This window comes from Eretmochelys imbricata, chromosome 2 (genome assembly GCF_965152235.1).
Source record: "Eretmochelys imbricata isolate rEreImb1 chromosome 2, rEreImb1.hap1, whole genome shotgun sequence".
Lineage (NCBI taxonomy): Eukaryota > Metazoa > Chordata > Testudines > Cheloniidae > Eretmochelys > Eretmochelys imbricata.
The window spans coordinates 45,329,856-45,351,901 of record NC_135573.1 but is presented as its reverse complement, the minus strand read 5'-3'; the positions used below and the strand labels follow the sequence as shown (position 1 = coordinate 45,351,901).

At 44.3% G+C, this 22,046-nt stretch overlaps 1 protein-coding gene across 1 annotated transcript in view; it reads left to right on the top strand.

Moving 5' to 3' along the window:
* Nucleotides 1–22,046, top strand: part of SLC26A7 (solute carrier family 26 member 7) — a 120,701-nt gene that overhangs the window by 81,538 nt on the left and 17,117 nt on the right. The window contains exons 11-12 of the mRNA XM_077808929.1: nucleotides 9,052–9,158; nucleotides 11,962–12,028. Of these exons, the coding sequence (XP_077665055.1) occupies nucleotides 9,052–9,158; nucleotides 11,962–12,028 (174 nt within the window). The remainder of the gene's footprint in view (nucleotides 1–9,051; nucleotides 9,159–11,961; nucleotides 12,029–22,046) is intronic.

Genomic DNA, 22,046 nt, shown 5'->3' with positions numbered 1-22,046 from the left:
CCAACTGACAACACTCTGACACCACCACCTACTGTAAAGAACTCAAAGAAGACCCTTCAGCACAATTTACCCAGGAATTTAAGGATATCATCAAATCAGTTCCCAAACAACTCCAAGAGAAACTCTACAAACTCATCCCCCAGGAATGCACTCCAGGGACCTTTTACATGCTTCCCAAGATACACAAACAAGGGAACCCAGGCAGACCCATTATATCTGGCCGTGGCACTCTTACTGAAACAATATCAGGACTCATAGAAACCATCTTCAAACCACAAACCACACAAAGTGCCAGATTTCTTCAGGACACAACTGACTTCCTCCACAAACCTCGCAACATTAACAGCCTCCCTCAGAACACCATCCTTAACACCATGGATGTCACCTTCCTTTACACCAACATCCCTCACAAAGTCAACATAGCTGCTTGCCTCAAATATTTACAAGACAATAGACAACCCGCAGATATCCGCCTCAAACACATCACCAAACTCATTCATTTAATCCTTACCCATAACAATTTTACATTCCCCAATGAATACTTTGTCCAAACCATGGGAACAGACATGGGTACTTGGATGGCTTCTCAATACGCCAACCTCTTCATGGCCCACCTTGAAGAAGAATGTCTGGACAAATATACCACTACACCAACAATATACCTGAGATACATCGATGATATTTCAATCCCCTGGACAGATGACTTAAACACCCTCATAGATTTCCACCTCAATGTCAACAACCACTATCCATCCATTTAAACTCTCACTGGAACACTCCCACACCAGTGTCAACTTCATGAACACCATGATTAGCTTCAACAGTGGAACCCTACAGACAACTATATACAAGAAATGCATGGATCACCACATCTACTTTCATAGATCCAGTAACCACCCCAAGAAATCTGTTATCTACAGCCAGGCACAGAATACGCTCTGAGGAGAAAGTCTGAGATTTACACCTTAACACACTCAAACCCGTGTTCACCAAACAAGGACACTCCACCAGAGAAGTAGATCACAACATGAAACAGGCAACCCAAATACCCCAAGAGAACCTGCATCAATACAGAAATAAAACCCTCTCCAACCGCACCCTTCTAGATGTCACCTACCACTCCACACTGGAACCCATACAGGGTGTCATCAAACAACTACAGTGTATATTTAATGGGGACTCAAAAGCTTGTCTCTCTGATCAGCAGAAGTTGGTCCAATAAAAGATATTACCTCACCCACTTTCTCTCTCTAATATCCTGGGAGCAACACGGCTACAATGACACTGCATACGTGGAATGTGTTACTGTTAAGGTTTGAAGAATGCTGTAGTTAAATTATAAGCCTCTGCTATCTCTCTCGAAGTGGCTTGCCAAAGAAATCTTTGAGGTTTCTATGTTTTCTTTGTTGACCCTTACAACAATCCATAAATTAGAATGTCCAGCAGATTATCAACAAAATTGCTTTTCTAAGAGTCTGAGTGCTACCCAGACTGACAAAGTACTGATTCATGGCCAACATAAACCTTGGAAAGGGTGATTGACATGTAAGAGGATGATTGCTTTGGCTCATCCACTCCAGCTTTCTGTGTCTCTTGTTACAACTAAGATGAAGAATGGAAGTCTGTCAAAGGAGGGTTCTAAGTGCACTCACCAGCTTTCCTAAAATCAAATACTGCTTTTGTTCCTTCCACTGTCTTTTAGATTGCTCTATCTCTAACATCCTCAGTAGCAGGAGGCTTTGGTGTCAGTTTATATATATTGACTTCCTATCAAATAGAGGGTCTAGCAAAAAGATTCAGAGAATCCATTGACATCACTAGTGGAGAAAGACATTTAAAGTATCTTAATTATTTATTACTTAGTATTACCTTAGTGCCCGGAAGCCCCAGTCAGGATTGGACCCCACTGCATTTGGTTCTGTACTAAGAGAGAAATACATATTGGTCCCTTTCCTGAAGACCTGGGGATTACAGCAGATGAGAATCATAGAATCATAGAATATCAGGGTTGGAAGGGACCCCTGAAGGTCATCTAGTCCAACCCCCTGCTCGAAGCAGGACCAATTCCCAGTTAAATCATCCCAGCCAGGGCTTTGTCAAGCCTGACCTTAAAAACCTCTAAGGAAGGAGATTCTACCACCTCCCTAGGTAACGCATTCCAGTGTTTCACCACCCTCTTAGTGAAAAAGTTTTTCCTAATATCCAATCTAAACCTCCCCCACTGCAACTTGAGACCATTACTCCTCGTTCTGTCATCTGCTACCATTGAGAACAGTCTAGAGCCATCCTCTTTGGAACCCCGTTTCAGGTAGTTGAAAGCAGCTATCAAAATCCCCCCTCATTCTTCTCTTCTGCAGGCTAAACAATCCCAGCTCCCTCAGCCTCTCCTCATAAGTCATGTGTTCTAGACCCCTAATCATTTTTGTTGCCCTTCGCTGGACTCTCTCCAATTTATCCACATCCTTCTTGTAGTGTGGGGCCCAAAACTGGACACAGTACTCCAGATGAGGCCTCACCAATGTCGAATAGAGGGGAACGATCACGTCCCTCGATCTGCTCGCTATGCCCCTACTTATACATCCCAAAATGCCATTGGCCTTCTTGGCAACAAGGGCACACTGCTGACTCATATCCAGCTTCTTGTCCACTGTCACCCCTAGGTCCTTTTCCGCAGAACTGCTGCCTAGCCATTCGGTCCCTAGTCTGTAGCGGTGCATTGGATTCTTCCATCCTAAGTGCAGGACCCTGCACTTATCCTTATTGAACCTCATCAGATTTCTTTTGGCCCAATCCTCCAATTTGTCTAGGTCCTTCTGTATCCTATCCCTCCCCTCCAGCATATCTACCACTCCTCCCAGTTTAGTATCATCCGCGAATTTGCTGAGAGTGCAATCCACACCATCCTCCAGATCATTTATGAAGATATTGAACAAAACCGGCCCCAGGACCGACCCTTGGGTCACTCCACTTGATACCGGCTGCCAACTAGACATGGAGCCATTGATCACTACCCGTTGAGCCCGACAATCTAGCCAGCTTTCTACCCACCTTATAGTGCATTCATCCAGCCCATACTTCCTTAACTTGCTGACAAGAATACTGTGGGAGACCGTGTCAAAAGCTTTGCTAAAGTCAAGAAACAATACATCCACTGCTTTCCCTTCATCCACAGAACCAGTAATCTCATCATAAAAGGTGATTAGATTAGTCAGGCATCACCTTCCCTTGGTGAATCCATGCTGGCTGTTCCTGTTCACTGAGAAGCTGGATATGAGTCAGCAGTGTGCCCTTGTTGCCACGTGGGCACCAGTGATACTGCCAAGAATGACCTTGAGCGGATCACTGCAGACTACATAGCTCTGGGAAGAAGGATAAAAGAGTTTGAGGCACAAATGATGTTCTCGTCCATCCTCCCCGTGGAAGGAAAAGGCCTGCATAGAGAACGAATGCCTATGCAGGTGGTGTCGGAGAGAAGGCTTTGGATTCTTTGACCATGGGATGGTGTTCCAAGAAGGAGGAGTGCTAGGCAGAGATGGGCTCCACCTAACGAAGAGAGGGAAGAGCATCTTTGCAAGCAGGCTGGCTAACCTAGTGAGGAGGGCTTTAAACTAGGTTCACCGGGAGAAGGAGACCAAAGCCCTGAGGTAAGTGCGGAAGTGGGATACCGGGAGGAAGCATGAGCAGGAGAGCGCGAAAGGGGAGGGCTCCTGCCTCATACTGAGAAAGAGGGATGATCAGCGAGTTCTCTTAAGTGCCTGTACACAAATGCAAGAAGCCTGGGAAACAAGCAGGAAGAACTGTAAATCCTGGCACAGTCAAGGAATTATGATGCGATTGGAACAACAGAGACTTGGTGGGATAACTCACATGACTGGAGTACCGTCATGGATGGATATAAACTGTTCAGGAAGGACAGGCAGGGCAGAAAAGGTGGGGGGAGTTGCATTGTATGTAGGAAAGCAGTATGACTGCTCAGAGCTCCAGTATGGAACTGCAGAAAAACCTGAAAGTCTCTGGATTAAGTTTAGAAGTGTGAGCAACAAGGGTGATGTCGTGGTGGGAGTCTGCTATAGACCACCGGACCAGGGGGATGAGGTGGATGAGGCTTTCTTCCGGCAACTTGCAGAAGCTACTACATCACACGTCCTGGTTCTCATGGGAGACTTCAATCACCCTGATATCTGCTGGGAGAGCAATACAGCAGTGCACAGACAATCCAGGAAGTTTTTGGAAAGTGTAGGAGACAATTTTCTGGTGCAAGTGCTGGAGGAACCAACTAGGGGCAGAGCTCTTCTTGACCTGCTGCTCACAAACCAGGAAGAATGAGTAGGGGAAGCAAAAGTGGATGGGAATCTGGGAGGCAGTGACCATGAGATGGTCGAGTTCAGGATCCTGACACAAGGAAGAAAGGAGAACAGCAGAATATGGACTCTGAACTTCAGAAAACCAGACTGACTCCCTCAGAGAACTGATGGGCAGGATCCCCTGGGAGAATAACATGAGGGGGAAACGAGTCCAGGAGAGCTGGCTTTATTTTAAAGAATCCTTATTGAGGTTACAGGGCCAAACCATCCCGATGTGTAGAAAGAATAGTAAATATGGCAAGTGACCAGCTTGGCTTAACAGTGAAATCCTTGCTGATCTTAAACACAAAAAAAGAAGCTTACAAGAAGTGGAAGATTGGACAAATGAGCAGGGATGAGTATAAAAATATTGCACAGGCATGCAGGAGTGAAATCAGGAAGGCCAAATTACACTTGGAGTTGCAGCTAACAAGAGATGTTAAGAGTAACAAGAAGGGTTTCTTCAGGTATGTTAGCAACAAGAAGAAAGTCAAGGAAAGTGTGGGCCCCTGACTGAATGAGGGAGGCAACTTAATGACAGAGGATGTGGAAAAAGCGAATGTACTCAATGCTTTTTTTGCCTCAGTTTTCACAGACAAGGTCAGCTCCCACACTGCTGTCCTGGGCAACACAGTGTGGGGAGGAGGTGAGCAGCCCTCAGTGGTGAAAGAAGTGGTTTGAGACTATTTAGAAAAGCTGGACGAGCACAAGTCCATGGGGCCAGATGCGCTGCATCCGAGAGTGCCAAAGGAGTTGGCAGATGTGATTGCAGAGCCATTGTCCATTATCTTTGAAAACTCATGGCGATCGGGGGAGGTCCCGGACGACTGGAAAAAGGCTAATGTAGCACCCATCTTTAAAAAAAGGGAAGAAGGAGCATCCGGGGAACTACAGGCCAGTCAGCCTCACCTCAGTCCCTGGAAAAATCATGGAGCAGGTCCTCAAGGAATCAATTCTGAAGCACCTAGAGGAGAGTAAAGTGATCAGGAACAGTCAGTATGGATTCACCAAGGGCAAGTCATGCCTGACTAATTGCCTTCTTTGACAAGATAACTGGCTCTGTGGATGAGGGGAAAGCAGTGGATGTGTTATTCCTTGACTTTAGCAAAGCTTTTGACACTGTCTCCCACAGTATTATTGCCAGCAAGTTAAAGAAGTATGGGCTGGATGAATGGACTATAAGGTAGATAGAAAGCTGGCTAGATTGTTGGGCTCAATGGGTAGTGATCCATGGCTCCATTTCTAGTTGGCAGCCGGTATCAAGTGGAGTGTCCCAAGGGTTGGTCCTGGGGCCAGTTTTGTTCAATATCTTCCTTAATGATCTGGAGGATGGTGTGGAGTTTTAGGTTGGATATTAGGAAAAACTATTTCACTAGGAGGGTGGTGAAGCACTGGAATGGGTTACCTAGGGAGGCGGTGGAATCTCCTTCCTTTGAGGTTTTTAAGGTCAGGCTTGACAGAGCCCTGGCTGGGATGATTTAGTTGGGGATTGGTCCTGCTTTGAGCAGGGGGCTGGACTAGATGACCTCCTGAGGCCCCTTCCAACCCTGATATTCTATGACTCCATTAGTCCCTCAATAAGGAGCTTGGGCTTTCTTAATTCCCAACCCCCCACCTTCAGTTGCCTGGGGAACTCTCCTTTCCTCCTGGCTTGGGTGCTGTTGACTGGGGGCTTATACGGTTTCTCCTATGGGCTCAGTCTTTTCTCTTATGAACATAGAATGTGTCCATGGGGATAGTTGCTTCAGAAATCATACAGTGAGGCTTCGCCAGCTCCCTCTGGACAAGGGAGCAAGCTGAGGCTGTATCCACAAGGCCACGCTGGAGTTTCCTCCTAGTCCCAGCCCAGCCACAAAACTCAGCAAAACCACAGTCCATATACAGGCAGTCCCTTTTTGTGTGTCTCTGTCACCCACACTAATAACATGTAACGGGTTGAACCCCAGCCAGAACTCCTTGGGGTTCTTCTTTCTTGCTCTCTACACCCCTTCCTGCTGTGTGTTCTCCAGTATTCCTCCCAAGCTCTAGACCCTTATACGGTTGTCCCTCTTTCCCAGAAAAGTCTGGCTCTGTGTATTCCTCAGTCAATTTCACAGCTGCATCCACTTTACCTGGTCGATGCCATCTAACCCATGCTCACAGGTTCTTGGGGAGGACTTGAAGGAACTGTTCTAGCCCTAGAGCATCCATTATTTCCCCCACTGCTTGGGTTTCTGGTCTCAACCAGCAGGTGGCCAGTCCATAAAGCCTTGGGTGAATGCCTGGGCCTGTAAACGCCCAGTCCACCTTGTGGATCAGAACTTCTGGTGGTACTTCTCAGTGGACAGACTCACCTGATCCAAGATGGTTGCCTTCATCACCTCATAATTCCTGGCCTGCTCCTCACTCATAGCCATATAGGCTGCTTGGGCTTCCTTTGCCAGATAGGGAGCCAGCCGCAGAGCCCAGGTTGCTCTGTCCCAACCTGCACCCATAGTGATCCTCTCCAAAGTGCCCAGGAATGCATCAGGGTCATCTGCAGGGCCAATCTTATGTAGTCCTAGGCCCTGTATCCAGGCATCATCCCCCACCATGGGACTCACCACCTTCTGTAGGAGCTGCTGCTGCACATTAGTTTGTTCCCTTATGAAATCTTGCAAGCTATTCTGTTGCTCTGCCTGCCAGGTAAGCAAAGCTTGCTTTTCCATGTTGGTGGGATTGTTCAAATCTTTGCAGGGTCTTCGGCATTTCTTCTTACTGTTTTACCAGCCATTGCAAGGTCTCCTCCATCATCCAGGACACGAAACCTTGTGCTGGCGAAGATCCCAGACAAGCCCCCACATGTCGCAGGCTCACTTGCTCCTGCCCCTGCTCAAGTCCACATACCTCTCAGAGACCTTCAGGCTGATAAAACATCCAGTGCAGTTTATTTACAATGTTGATTCCCACCACCCTTGTACACCATTTAGCCTTATTCCCACAGACTTTGGGAGCCTTCAGCCCCAGAGGTAAGCGGGGAAGATCAATCTCTCTCTCCCTACTTCCTTTTTTTGCCTAGTGGCTTAATTAGCCTCCCAGCTCTCCTCCACCCCCTTTCTTCCCCCCCTCCCCCATTAGGTAGGTACAGTTCTTCTTAACGAGGTCTGTTCTGCAGTGTTTAATTGAAGCTCAGTGACCAGGAAGCTGGCTCAGCTGTTATTGCCCAGCATTCTCTCCCACCCTCCTCCCTGAGGGCCTATCCTTTCTTTAAAATTTTGTTTATTTCATCCCAATCCCAAACTGGGCACAGTTCTTCCTCGCTGAGGGTCTGTCTTCCTGCTCTCTTGGCACTTCTTCCCTGGAGTTTGGCCTCCTCCACAGGCTTCCTTTCTGATGCTTGTTAACTCTTGGCCCTGAAGGAACCTTCTTATTCCCTGCAGTGTCTGCAGGTGTCGGCCTAGCCCACCTACAGCTATCCTCCCCTTTATAAGTTCCCGCTGCCTTTCCTTGAGCCCAGTTGGGCAGCAGGTAACCAGTCCAGATGCCCTTTGACTCTGCTCCCTTTATTGAAGGACCCAGTTACATGTGGCAACAGTTTTGCATACCAGTGAAATATACTTTTAAAAAAGATGTTAACAATCTCTGACCACTCCTGGCTCGATCCATGCTCCAGCAAACTTCTATAGTAATTGTGACATGAGCAGCATAATACTTTCTGGGGTTTCATAACAGAGCAGAGCTGTTGGACCTACATTAAGAATGAAAACAAAGTCAGTTCCGAGGTGCAAATCTTCAGCCTGGGCCTCTACTTCTGAAGGTGTAAAATTCCTTGTTGACATTATTGTGCCTCTGTAAATATGTATATGCGCTCTTGAACAATGTTTACACTTGCATGCACACGAATGAATGAATGAATACTGTTGCAAATTCTAACACTTGGGTACTGTCTAGTGTGCATGTGTAACTGACAGGACAGTCTGACTCCTTTTAAGAGTACCAATGTAGGAGTTTTTAAAGTGTGTTTGTATCTGTGAATCTGTGTTTGCATGTGCTCACTTGGAAGTTACTGAGAGGCCTGGCTGAAAAATGTGGCCTTTAAAACGTAATGCGCTGAATCACTCACTTAGCCTGGCTAAGTTTCCAACATATATTGCAATAGATGAGCATAAGTTTTGTCAAAAGTTTTACAAACGACCTTTAATTATTAGGAGCAATCATGTTTACACATTCTGCTGATCGTTAAACCAGTTATAGAGTAGAATAAGTGTTAATTTATAATTCCTTTCCTACTTCACTGTGAAAAAGAACCCCTAGTTCATATTGCATGTGGCACTGTGTAAAAGGAGGCAGGTTTTTTAAAATGTGTGCAGTGAACAAGTTGTCATTAACTTGCCAACCTGGAAAATGAAATGCATAGAGCCTTGGCAAAAACCAAGTTGTGTTCAGCCTGAATAACATTGCTACTGTAGCAATGTATGTCATTACAAGGGCTTCAGAAATGGACTTCCATGACCCTAAACTTGTTAGAGTGTCAGATCATTTGTGTTCTCAGAGGGCGAGGTAAAATTTTAATGGATAATTCAGTTTTCCTCATTTGCCACTTCAGAGATGTCTGGCTGCAATCTCTAGTTATCGTTCTAATTTAAGCCTCTTGCTGGTAACTTTAAACATATTTATTCCCAATTAAAAATAATTATACAGCTTTATGGAGAGCTTAAACTAACTGTGTCTTTTGTTTCCTTCGTTGAAGAGCATATGGGTTAGTACCTATGTATTTACAGTTTGCTTTGCTGCTAACGTGGGACTATTGTATGGAGTTGTCTGCACTATAGTTATAGTGATTTTCCGCTTCCAAAGGTGAGACATCATTTGTTCTTGAAATGTTCTAGAAGCAAATCATTGTGACATATATTGCTCCATTCTCAGTATAGATGTACAATACACTGGGTTAAATAATGAAACCTCATTTTTTGTAACTAACAGAAAATATTAGATATAGGGACACTAAAAATGAGTGATTATTTTTATAATGCCCTAACTACTAAGTACAATAATGGCCTTGAAATGCACTGCTTGGAGTGTCTTAATGCTCGTATAAAAAGGAATGTACACTTACAAATAAAAAGAAAACCAGTCAGACTGGTACATTTCCTGGACATTAAAGAATTCTAAAACAGTTTCATAACGTGAAATTATTTTATGATTTTTTAAAATAATTACAAATCTCTATGACATATAAACCAAAGCTAGGGTAAGATCAATAATAAGATCAATACAAATTTCCTTCCATTAGAGCCTTTTTTTGCTCACTGAAAAGTACAGGGTATCCGGCAAGCCTTAGTTACTGAGTGTTGTCATCAACCTCTAGCTACTGTACTGAAGGAGATGCCAGCTGACATTCTACACATTTTAAAATGTTGTAATAAAAACCAATAGGAAAACCATTCCAGTGCCTAAAGAAAAAAAATCCACACACTGAAAATTCTGTGTATAAGTTCCAAAAAATAAACAATGGGAAAAAAACTACAAATAGCACATATTAATATGTATTATTTTCACAGTGCAATTAAATAACTATGCTTAGGTTTTGAATAAAGGAAAATATTCTTTGAGGTCAGTGATCCTCCCAATGCTGGTAAACCAATGAACTTATAAGTTACCAACCCCATGTGACGGGTTGCCAGCATGCATGCAGAACTTCATTGAAGTTAAGTACAGTATAGAGAGCCTGATTCAATGCATGTTGAACTAATGGGGCTCCTGCTGGGTATGGGGTCTGTCCTTCCAGAATGATTTGCATGATGCAGGATTAGGGTGAAAATAGGATAAAAATGCTCAGTGATTATAATTACAGTAGATGACTTCTGATTGAATTCATCAGTGCAGTTTTGGCAGCCTCCTGTTTGAGATCCACTGATGACCAGCACTGCATAAGAGCTAGAAATTACTTATTAATGAACAAAATGTACATGTTTGGAAAGTCCTGTTAGTAAGGAAAAGGCCAAATTCTGATTTCAGTTATATCTTGTGACTGGGTGTCTGGTTTTCCACAGGGGGGAATTTGGCCCAAAGTTTGGCCATAAGTCTGAACCAACACCAACTGAAGTCAATGGGAGTCTTTTGAATCAGGTCCCATGTGATCATCATTGTAATAAGGATGATGAAAGGCAGAAGGTCCCCGAGCCCTGAGGGACGACTGGTGCCTCCCATGATGGCCGGGGCATGATCTAAAGGGGAGGTCACGTGTCCCCCCACCTGCCAACCTCGCCCTGGGGCCACCACTCTCTCCCAACCCACATTACCTGCAGGAGGAACACTCTGTCCTCCCACTGCACCTAGCCCCTCTCCTCCCCCACGGCAGGCAGGAGCCCGGGGGGGAGCAGGAGGGAGCCGCTTCTAATGCTGGCTCCTCCTGGTCACTGCTCTGCAGCCCGCAGCTGCCTGAGAGAGCCTGGTTGGGGAGGCAGCTTCTGCTCCCTGCCTGGGCTCGGCTGCCGGGAACCACTGCTGAGTGAGCCAGAAACGTGCTGTGGGGAGGGAGTCTCTAGCTCGCTCACCCCCCAGGCACCTGAAGCTGGGCGGTGCGTGGAAGCCACTTCCCCAGCCAGGCCCTCTCAGGCAGCCCCAGCCCGCCACACTGCAGAGCAGTCTCCAAGTGGCCGGAAGGAGCTGGTCCTGTCCCTTCCACTCCTGGCCTCCCCTCCCCTTCCACTCCCTGGCATCTGGGGCACTTGCCCTGGGCCCCCCACCCCACCTCTTCCTGTCCCCGCTCCACCCCCACGCCACTGCTTCCCACCATGTTCGGCCTCCCCCCCCCTTCTTACTGCCTCCTGTCCTGCCCCTCCAGCACCTCGTGCACATCGCTGAACAGCTGTTCTGCAGCAGGCAGGCTGGAGACACTGTGGAGGAGGGGACGCGCTGATCGGCAGGGCCCGCTGCTGGCAGGAGGCGGAGCAGTGGCTTAGCCAAGTGGAAAAAACAGGGGGAGCGGAGATTAAAAAAAAAAAAAAGGCACCTCCCCCTGGTACTCACCCAGCGGTGCTCTGGGTCTTCAGCAGCACTTTTGCTTGGGGTCCTTCACTGGCTCCTTCACACTGTAAAAGGCGCCAAAGAATTAAAAAGGCACCACTTGGGGTCGGTGAGGGCCTAGCTACGCTATTGGGAAGGAGGGCACCACCAGTGGGTGCTGAGCACTCACTATTTTTTTTCTGGGGGTGCTCCAGCCCCAAAGCACCCCTGGAGTCAGTGCCTATTAATATAGTATCAGAGGCATAACAGGAGTAACATTTACATAATTGAAGATTATTATTTTTCAAAAAAGTCCCATTTTTCTTATTTTAAAATTTCTGTACTTTTACTTTTCAATTTAAAGTAATATACTATAACAACTTTTCAGAATTTAAAGAGGCTACAGAACCAACCTCAGCCTATCTAGCATTTGTACACTTGAAGGATATTTTTCCTAGTAACTGGCTGTCCTGATTTTTATAGAGTGATTACAATATGAAATGTACTTTAAACATGCAAAAATATATATAGCAATTCTATTGTTAGAACACTGTAGCTCTCTATGTTATATTTTAGGCCTGTATCTCTACCTACCCATATTCAAGATTACTGATGATCTGCTTTATAGCTTTTCTCCCTGTATTGGTTACAGAGCAAAGACACTGAGTTTGAAAAATATGAAAGAAGTGGAATGTGAATTCAAAACAGAAGCTGATTGTGTAAGTGTACTCTTCCTCGATTCTTCTATCCCTTATTAATCTATATATTTTTTATCTCCCATAGTTTGTTACAAAGGTTATAAGAGTAAGTGCACTCAAAAAATTACAATTACATGGCCATTTCTAAAACCAGTGGAAATATATGCCATGGAGATCTCGTGCTTTGGGTCTCTTTACGGGTTTCTATTATGTATAAAGAATATAAAGTTTATGTAAAAAATTAAGGGTTCTAGTCAATGGTTATCTTTGGTTCCATGGATATGAAATTCTGTGAATTTCAATTTATGGAAGTTCATCTTCTGTTGGAGTTTGTCTCTCATGGGAAAAGCTGCCTGAGTCCCACAGGTTTTGGGGGATCTACTAGTGACCAGTGGTTTCCAAACAGTTACTACTTGTCTCTTTCCTTCTGTTTGATTTTCTATTTCTCTGCAACCCTTTGGCACTCTGTATGTGCATGAGCCCCTTCCCAGCCATGATTCAGTCCCATCTGCTCATCCTGAGCCTGATTTTTCACAGTGCACCCACATGTGGTGGGAAAAGGGAGGTGGGTTGCATGGACCTGGCACAGACCACTTTAAACACCTCTCAGCCAAGGTCACCTTGGTCAGGATGCACTTGAGAAGTAGATGGAATGATCCTACCTCAAGAGACTGTTTTCTGAACTTGCATTCTCACCTGTCTTTTATCCTCCCAATCACAGATTGCAAATTTTTTGCTTATTTTCCATTATAGTTATGATTACTTTGTATTACAATAGTACCTGTGGGTTCCAGGTGAGATCAGGGCTCCATTGTGCCAGGTACTCTACACATACAAAATCAGAAACACCCTGCTCAAACAGACAGACAGACCAAAAGTTAGATGGGAAACAGAGGTGCAGTCAGGGGTTCTATAACAGTTTTTATTGTGTCAGTGCTTCGAGCCATTGATCCAAACTGTAAAGCCTGTATATAATGGAAACCACTTCAAGCCAGAGGATGTGGCAGCACTCCCCTCCCCCTCGCTTCTCCAGTTGGAGCACCTATGGGTGCAGTGACATGCCCAAAATCAAACAGCACGTCAGTGGCTGTGCTAGAAACAGAGCCCACCTCTCCAGATTCCTAGTCCAATGCCATATCTAATAAACCATTCTGCCTCTCAGTTTCTGCTGTGTCCACATGACTTTTCAAGTATGCATCCATCCAGTCTTCTTAATAGTTCAGTTAGCAACATGCCTGACAGTTATTACCTCATTAGTTTCAGAGTAGCAGCCATGTTAGTCTGTATCCGCAAAAAGAAAAGGACGGCTTATGGCACCTTAGAGACTAACCAATTTATTTGAGCATAAGCTTTCGTGAGCTACAGCTCACTTCATCAGATGCATTCAGTGGAAAATATTTTGGGGGGAAAGATGTTTCCAAGTGGGCTCTTTCCCTGTTCTTTGTGTAACACTGGTGGTGGCAGCATAAGGTCCAAGGACCAAAGGTAAAAGTTTGTACCTTGGGGAAGTTTTAACCTAAGCTGGTAAAAATAAGCTTAGGGGGTCTTTCATGCAGGTACCCACATCCGTACCTGAATGCATCTGATAAAGTGAGCTGTAGCTCATGAAAGCTTATGCTCAAATAAATTGGTTAGTCTCTAAGGTGCCACAAGTCCTCCTTTTCTTTTTACCTCATTAGTGAGACTCTCCCATTCAAATCATTCATTTTTTGATATCTGAATTATGTCTTGAATCTGGGTTATCTTCGACTAAAAAGTTGAGAGTTTGTCCAAGAGGATTTACTATTTGGCACGCTGAAACATTTTGAGTGACAAGGCTGAAAACAATGGTAAGCGAGAGGGAGGAGGATTCTAAAACACTAATTAAAAACAATGGTGTGACACCTGTCCCAGTTGTTGATTATTAGATCAAATTTCAGTATTAAGAAAAAAAAGTTAAAGGAACTTTGTTAGAGTTACATGACCCAAAATTTGATCTATATTGCTTTCTCTTGAAAAATATTTTTAAAAATTCCTTATATCTCCTCTTTTCTCCAAGTCTCTGCTTTAGCTCTCTTTTTTCCTAAATCACCAAGAAAGATCAATTCCTGAGAACATACAACAACAAACTAGCATACACACAGTGGGGGGAATAAAGTTTTAGTAAGGAAGCAGAGTTCTCAAGAGTTTATTGCAAAAAACAAAGAGGAAAAACATTTTCAAGATTAAGAAATCTGCCTTGGCACATGCCTTTTAACTTAATTTAGAACTGCTGGGTTGCAGTTGTTTACAGTGAGTTTTTAAATGTGTGAATGCTGGAGTTGTTGAGGCTCCCCTTGAAAATGACAACTTAGAGATAAACAGGATACTTAAACATGAAAATATGCAAATTTAATCAGCTGTCATACTATCAAGGTACTGTGGATTTATGGGGATTATTCCATCAATAAGCAAACAGAAACTTCAATATGGAAAAAAGATTGAGAGAATGCTTCTCAAAAAACATATGTGAAACATGTCACATCACAGACGCTGTTAAGATCAAACTCTTGCCAAAATGTATCTGGTGCTGAGTAATGGATGCAGCAGCTGTGGATGTCCTTAGGAAACTAGTGAATAGGCTGCTTCAAACCGTTTTCTTTCCTCGGGAAGGATACATTGTAAAGGATCTCAGTTTTTCTCAGAATGATAGAGATCAAATTTTGAAATGCATCCAGAATGCAGATAGAACTAAACCACATCTGAATTTGTCACAGTTCCCCTCAACCATGTCCTGAGGAAAAGTTTGATTTTGACAGGGTCTCCTGGTTGGTATTCTTGGACTGGGAGGGTTTTGGCTATAATGAAATGCTAAAATGTATTATACTGTTCAGCCACTAGGTAGTGCTGTGTGTAACATATCTTATTTAAGCTAACCTCAGCCATTCTTAGGTTTCAGAGTAGAAGCCGTGTTAGTCTGTATCCGCAAAAAGAACAGGAGTACTTGTGGCACCTTAGAGACTAACAAATTTATTAGAGCATAGGCTTTCGTGGGCTACAGCCCACTTCATTGGATGCGTAGAATGGAACATATAGTAAGAAGATATATGTATATATACATACAGAGAAGTGGAAATTGCCATACAAACTGTAAGAGTCTAATTAATTAAGATGAGCTATTATCAGGAGGAGAAAAAAACTTTTGTAGTGATAATCAAGACGGCCCATTTAGACAGTTGACAAGAAGGTGTGAGAACATGGGGAAATAGATTCAATATGTGTAATGACCCAGCCACTCCCAGTCTCTATCAAACCCAAGTTAATAGTATCTAGTTTGCATATTAATTCAAGCTCAGCAGTTTCTCGTTGGAGTCTGTTTTTGAAGCTTTTCTGTTGCAAAATTGCCACCCTTAAGTCTTTTACTGAGTGGCCAGAGAGGTTGAAGTGTTCTCCTACCGGTTTATGATTCCTGATGTCAGATTTGTGTCCATTTATTCTTTTGCGTAGAGACTGTCTGGTTTGGCCAATGTACGTGGCAGAGGAGCATTGCTGGCACATGATGGCATATACCACATTGGTAGATGTGCAGGTGAACGAGCCCCTGATGGCGTGGCTAATGTGATTAGGTCCTATGATGGTCTCACTTGAATAAATATGTGGACAGAGTTGGCATTGGGCTTTGTTGTAAGGATAGGTTCCTGGGTTAATGTTTTTGTTGTGTGGTGTGTGGTTGCTGGTGAGTATTTGCTTCAGGTTGGGGGCCTGTCTGTAAGCGAGGACTGGCCTGTCTCCCAATATGTGAGAGTGAGAGATCATTAAGGAAATTATCTCAACATTATCTGATTCTCAAGTATTATGATGTGAACAAACCCACAGTGGCCAAGGTTGATGCAAGCAGCTATGGCCTAGGTGGTGTAGTGTTGCAACAACATGGATCTGGGTGGAAGCCAGTTGAAAGTTGCTCACACACACACTAAACAGAAGCAGAAAAACTACGTGCACAGATTGAAAAGGAGTGCCTAGCAAACGTATGGGCATATGAGAACTTTTACAGATATCTGTGCAGATTGGATTAATTTACACTTATAACAGATCATAAACCACTGATCAGCAGAAAAGAACTGGATTAAGTGCTGTTGAGATGCCACCATATATTGAAAAGGTCAATTCAGTTTAATACAATTGCTAAATACGTTTCTGGGAGAAATCTAATAGTAGCAGACACTCTCTCATGGAGCTTAGTATTGTACTCAATTACTCATGAGCTCAAAAATTATGTAAAGGATGTGGATGCTATGGACTCATGCAGACCAGTGTCAGAAAAGTACACCTGCATTTTTTCATGTTCTGTGTGTATATAAATCTCCTCACTGTATTTTCCACTGAATGCATCCGATGAAGTGAGCTGGAGCTCACGAAAGCTTAAGCTCAAATAAATTGGTTAGTCTCTAAGGTGCCACAAGTACTCCTTTTCTTTTTAAAGAATTATGTATACTTTTACAACAGGCCTCACTCAGTTTGAGAACTGCTGGGCCCAGAATCTGGTGACTGTGTTTGTGTCAAATTGGATGGAGAAAAAGGATAGACAACTCCAGCTGTAGTAAAGAAAAATAATTCATTGCCAATATCCTATGCTATTGAGAACAACAGACTTGGAGAGTTCAATAGAAACCTTCAACATCTGTGGTGTGTCCCTCAAAAAGAACAATCAACAGAGCAAACTCTATAGATGGTGGATGTGGAACAAGACGATGAAGACTTAGAGATTCCATACCAACAGCAGCCAGTCAGTGCAACTAATGGACAGTCAGACGATCAAGCTGTGATGCGTTTGGGTCATGTAACTAGATAAGCAGTATGATTCAGAGACTAACAGACTGATCCATATTGAACTTCAAAGACAGCATGATAGTGTAAATTTTATAAATGGTAGGAATGTAGAACTTAAAGGGACAGATGTAATGGAATACTAAGCTGTACCATACTATTCAGTCTCTAAGTGGTGCTGTGTATAACATACCTTCTTCTTCAAGTACATATCCCTGTGTGCTCTCAAACAGAGATTGCAAAGTAGCATTCGCAGGCCTGCTCCTGCACAAAGCAGTGCCTGCTCTGAACGAGGGAATATAGGAAGGCATGAGCCCATCACCACTCTGTTCTCAACTGCCTGTAGCATGAGATGGAGAGTTCTACTGCCTGCTGTATTCAGCATCCCACCTTAACTTGTGAATTGTTGTTTTACTTATTTGTTTTAGTAATTTTGTTCTTTTAATTAATTTCATTATACCTTTATTTCCCTTTATTTTGTGTTGGTCAAGGGGGGGCTCCTTCCTCTTCTCCGATTTTTTGTGTTGGAGCATAATTGTGCCCAAGACCTCAGGGTTTAAGACCGATAAGAGTTGCCACAGGTCCTTTCTCTGTCCGTGTTTGAGGGGTCTATCTGTGTTTGAAGGGTAGAGCCAAGAAGGCAGGTAGGATAGACTTAAGCTTATACTAATGGACCGTGCCTTAGCTCCTGGAGGCCCTCTTACTCTGTACATTGACATCTATGTCAAAGACAGCCCAGGTCACTGTTGCTGCTTCATCTGCAGCTCTGGACAATAAGACTTCAGAAAAGAGGAAATATACCTCTCCCAACTTGGAAATAAAGAATGGGGCAGATCATCGCACATGACCCACTCTCGGGAGACCTCTCGTCCCCGTAAGGGTACAGTAGAGGCTCTGAGTGAGTTTGGTACTGAGGTGTTGGTACTGAGAAAGAAGCTCCACTTGAATGTGCCTACCACAAGAGCAGCTAGTGCAGCGGCACCATCTGCTCCCTGGCAGCATAGTGAGACACACAGGGCTACCATTCATGCCAGTATTGGTATTTTGTAGTACCTCTGAAAGAGACAGGACACTATAATAATCTTGTAATGCGGAAGCCTCTATCTCACCACCTCATACTGACTCTAACTTTGGGTGAAGACATCAGAGCTCTCAACATCTTTCCAGGTTTCTTTCTTCAGAGGGTCTCATTGCTGATGAACCTGAATCACCAATTATGGAGGGATCTGCCAGCACCATCTCCATGCTACTGCTACAAAAGCAGCACGTTGGGACGGATTTAAACTTCCAGCCTTCAGTACCAATAGGGACATTGGAGCTCCCCCTGCCCTCTTTAGTTCAGGGAAAGACTGCACAGACTCAGATTTCTGTACATGGATTCCACTACCCCTGTGAGCCCTTTGCATGAAGATAAACCTGGGGAACCTACCAGATATCATAGGCCCAGAGATTATGATTGTCATTGGGGTTCTTTCCGTTATCCCCTTCAGTTACTGGACCCGTGAGGCCACTATGGCAACCAGCTTCATCAGATATCTAAGAGAAAGCACCAGTACCCACCAGTACTGTACCAGCGACCGGCTTCTACAAATCATCCTATTGTACAGCACACATCAGCACTGTGGAGCTTAGTACCCAACACTTCTCCAGTACTGGAAGATATACAAGAGGAACTGGAGTCTCTGACAGAGGAGATTTCACCTTCTGGAAGGTCCTCTTCATTTCCAGATGAAGTGGTAATACCACCAGTGCCCTCCTATGCAAAAGATTTCAAAACCTTCCAGGAGAGCATTCTGGTTCCAATCCTCAGGACTTCCAAGAGAAGGTCATAACACGGCGGAACATCTCCTATTTGAATGACCTAAGGTCTTTAGCGAGCATATAGACTCCTCTGTCCACACAGTCAAGGATTCCAGGGCAATGCTGCTATTACTGGGAATTTATGTGCCTGCAATGAGAAGACAGTTTAGGAGATCCCAAACCGCTCAAATATCGAGACCATTCTGCTACCATCAGTACACTTTTCCTAAGACTCAGAACCCCTTCAGGAGTTCATCGGAAGAGGGTTCTATTCCAATTACTTCCGGTTCTCCAGAAAGGAGAATGGTGGAAACCAATCCTTGATCTCAGGAACCAGCACAACTGCGTCCTAATACAACACTTCAGAATGGTGACACTAGCCATCATAATTCCATCCTTAGATCCAGGGGACTGGTTCACTACCCTCAAACTGCAGGACACCTCTTCCATGTAGCCATCCACATGTCACACAAGTATTTCCTAAGATTTGTGGTAGGGGAAGATCACTATCTATATCAAGTTTCAGAGTAGCAGCGATGTTAATCTGTATTCGCAAAAAGAAAAGGAGTACTTGTGGCACCTTAGAGACTAACAGATTTATTTGAGCATAAGCAGTAGCTCACGAAAGCTTATGCTCAAATAAATTTGTTAGTCTCTAAGGTGCCACAAGTACTCCTTTTCTTTTATCTGTATCAGGTTCTTCCTTTCGGCCTCTCCATTTCCCCAAGAATGTTCACAAAGAGTCTCTCAGCAGCCCATCTATGTCAGTAGGGAATATAGATTTTTCCCATATCTGGTGACTGGCTTCTCAGGGACCTGTGTCATGGATCCACAAGATTGGTGCTACACCCCTAGCTTTGGGGCAGTTTCTTGGAGGAACCACTTCAGTGTGCCAGACCTCAAGTGATCTCACTCTTTCTCCAGGTTAAGCCACATGGCCTCTCTACTTTCTGAGACTGAACTTCTGGGGCTTCAGCACTCCTGCTTAACATGGTGAACTCTGTTCAGTGAGTCCAACCGCGATAGATTCCTGGTAGAGACTTATGCACTCTTCAGGGATTAATGCAGCTCACCAAGCATTTGCAGTGACACAAACAGCATCGTCAAAATGGTAGGGTTTAATAGTCAGCTGGAACACATCATAGGACGTCCTTAGGTTAGCAAATGAATATTAAAGCATAGACCAATTTGGTTAGCCCAGAGCCAAACCAAGCTGTAGTGAACCCCATTGTTCAAGCTGTGTCTGTCTCTCAATCTGACCTTCTTGGTCAGATCCCAGGTTAGAGTCCCCAACACCTTCCAGCAGCCAACGCTTATCCCCCAACCAAGACCTTCCCAGTCCTTTGTTTTCAAGCTGGAAAATACAGCTCAGTTTTCCTGCTGTGGGGTAGAGAAACCTCTCTCCCTGTGATTCGTTGGTTGCTAGGTGTCAGTGTCCTGGTGTTTGGGTTTTCTGTTGTTTTCTTGGATTCTCCATTGATATGGGGTCAACCTCGGCTGTTTCTTTTTAATGACCCGTCCCAGCTCAGACAGCTAAATGACATTCATACCTATCTCTCTTCGCCTGCGCTGAGAACAAACAGTCCTTTTCCACTCACTGGTAATAATGCAGCATATAGGGAAAATTGAGGAACGCACAGGTGTCATAAAAATATTACATAAAATTCCCACTTTGTCATAGTCTGTCATCCAAGAGGCCCAGGAGGCAACATCCAGAGCATTAATTTTATTCCAGTTTCTGGGCCTCCTTATCAACCACAAAGAAACCCCATACCATCTTCAGTTCAGAGAATACACTTTACAGGAGCTACTCTAGACTCCACAATAGCAAGAACCTGCCTACCCTAGGAGAGGTTCTTCACCCTATCCACCCTAATCTCAAATTTACAGCGCAGTCTGCAAACAACAGTGAGGACTTGCCTAATATTTTGGGCCACATGTTGGCCTCTATGTATATGACTCTCCATGCGAAGATGCCTCTTAGATGCTTCCAGACATGAGTAAGAACAGCATATACTTCAAACAAACAGCCTATCCAAACATATCACTGTGCAATCTCATATGCTTGCCAACACTTCCTTTGTGCTATACAAGGTCTCTTAGTCACAGTAATTCTAGACAACAGGACAGCAATGTATTATATCAGCTGACAAGACAGAGCAAGTTCCCAGGCCTTATGTGCAGAGTTGCTAAGGCTGTGGCTTTGGTGCATCGCTCATCAGATAGAAATGTCAGCAGTCTACCAGGCTTCCAGAGTACAAGTGCAGACTCCCTGAGCAGACACTTTTGGCAGGATCACAAATGGGATCTCAAGGACTCTGTCTTCTGCAGCATCTGCCAGAGTATACTGGAGTAGAGCTCTTTGACACCCTGAACAATGCAAAATGTTACCTGTTCTGCTCTAAAGGAGTTCACGGCCATGGTTCTCTAGACCATTATCCTTCTTTATGCATACCCACCTATACCATTAATGCTCAAGAGCCTTCTCAAGCTGCATCGAGAAGGAGCGAGAGTTATTATCATAGCACCTGCTTGGCTGAGGCAAGTGTGGTACTCAAACCACATCCACTACTCAGAGGTAATACCCCTCAGAATTCCTATCACAAAGGATTTGTTGATACAGAGTTCAGGGTTACTTGTTCATTCTAACTCCTCCTCAGTAAATCTGAGAGCATGGCTCGTCAGTAGCTCTCAAGCATGGAATTGACCTTTTTCCCCATATCCAGTATAACGCCCAGTACTCCCAAGACTGACCTACAAAAGTGGAAGTTCTTCCAGTCCTGGTGGTCTTTCCCATCTTCTCAAGCATCAGAAGTTCTGCTTTCCAAGATCCTGATCTACCTGTTAATTATTTGGAGTCAGGAAGGAATTTTCCCCTGGCTCAGACTTCAGAGACCCAGGGTTTGGGTTTTTTTCTTTCTTTCTTCTGCAGCGTGGGGTATGGATCACTTTCAGGTTTAAATTAGTGTAAATGGTGAATTCTCTGTAACCTGAAGTCTTTTAACCATGATTTGAGGACTTCAGTAACTCAGTCAAGGGTAAGGGTCTATTAGAGGAGTGGGTGGGTGAGGTTTTGTGGCCTGCCATGTGATTATGACTAGACTAGATGATTATGATAATCCTTTCTGGCCTTACAGACTATGAGTCTTTGAGTTAAATACAGGGTCTCTCAATGAGCTCTATCAGAGTACATCTGGCTGCCATCACAGCCTTTCACTCATCCAGCCAGGGCTGCTTAGTCTTTGCCCATTCTACAGTAGCCAAATTTCTTAAGGGCCTGTGCAACTTATTTCTTCCTGTTCAACAACCAGTTCCCCAGTGGTACCTCAACCTGGTTTTGAATGCCCTGAGGAACCTATAGTGAACCATCCTCCATCTCTCCTTCAAAATTTCTTTTCTAATTGCCAACACCCCAGCAAAGTGAATGAGGAAGCTGGGAGTGCTTATGGTGGAC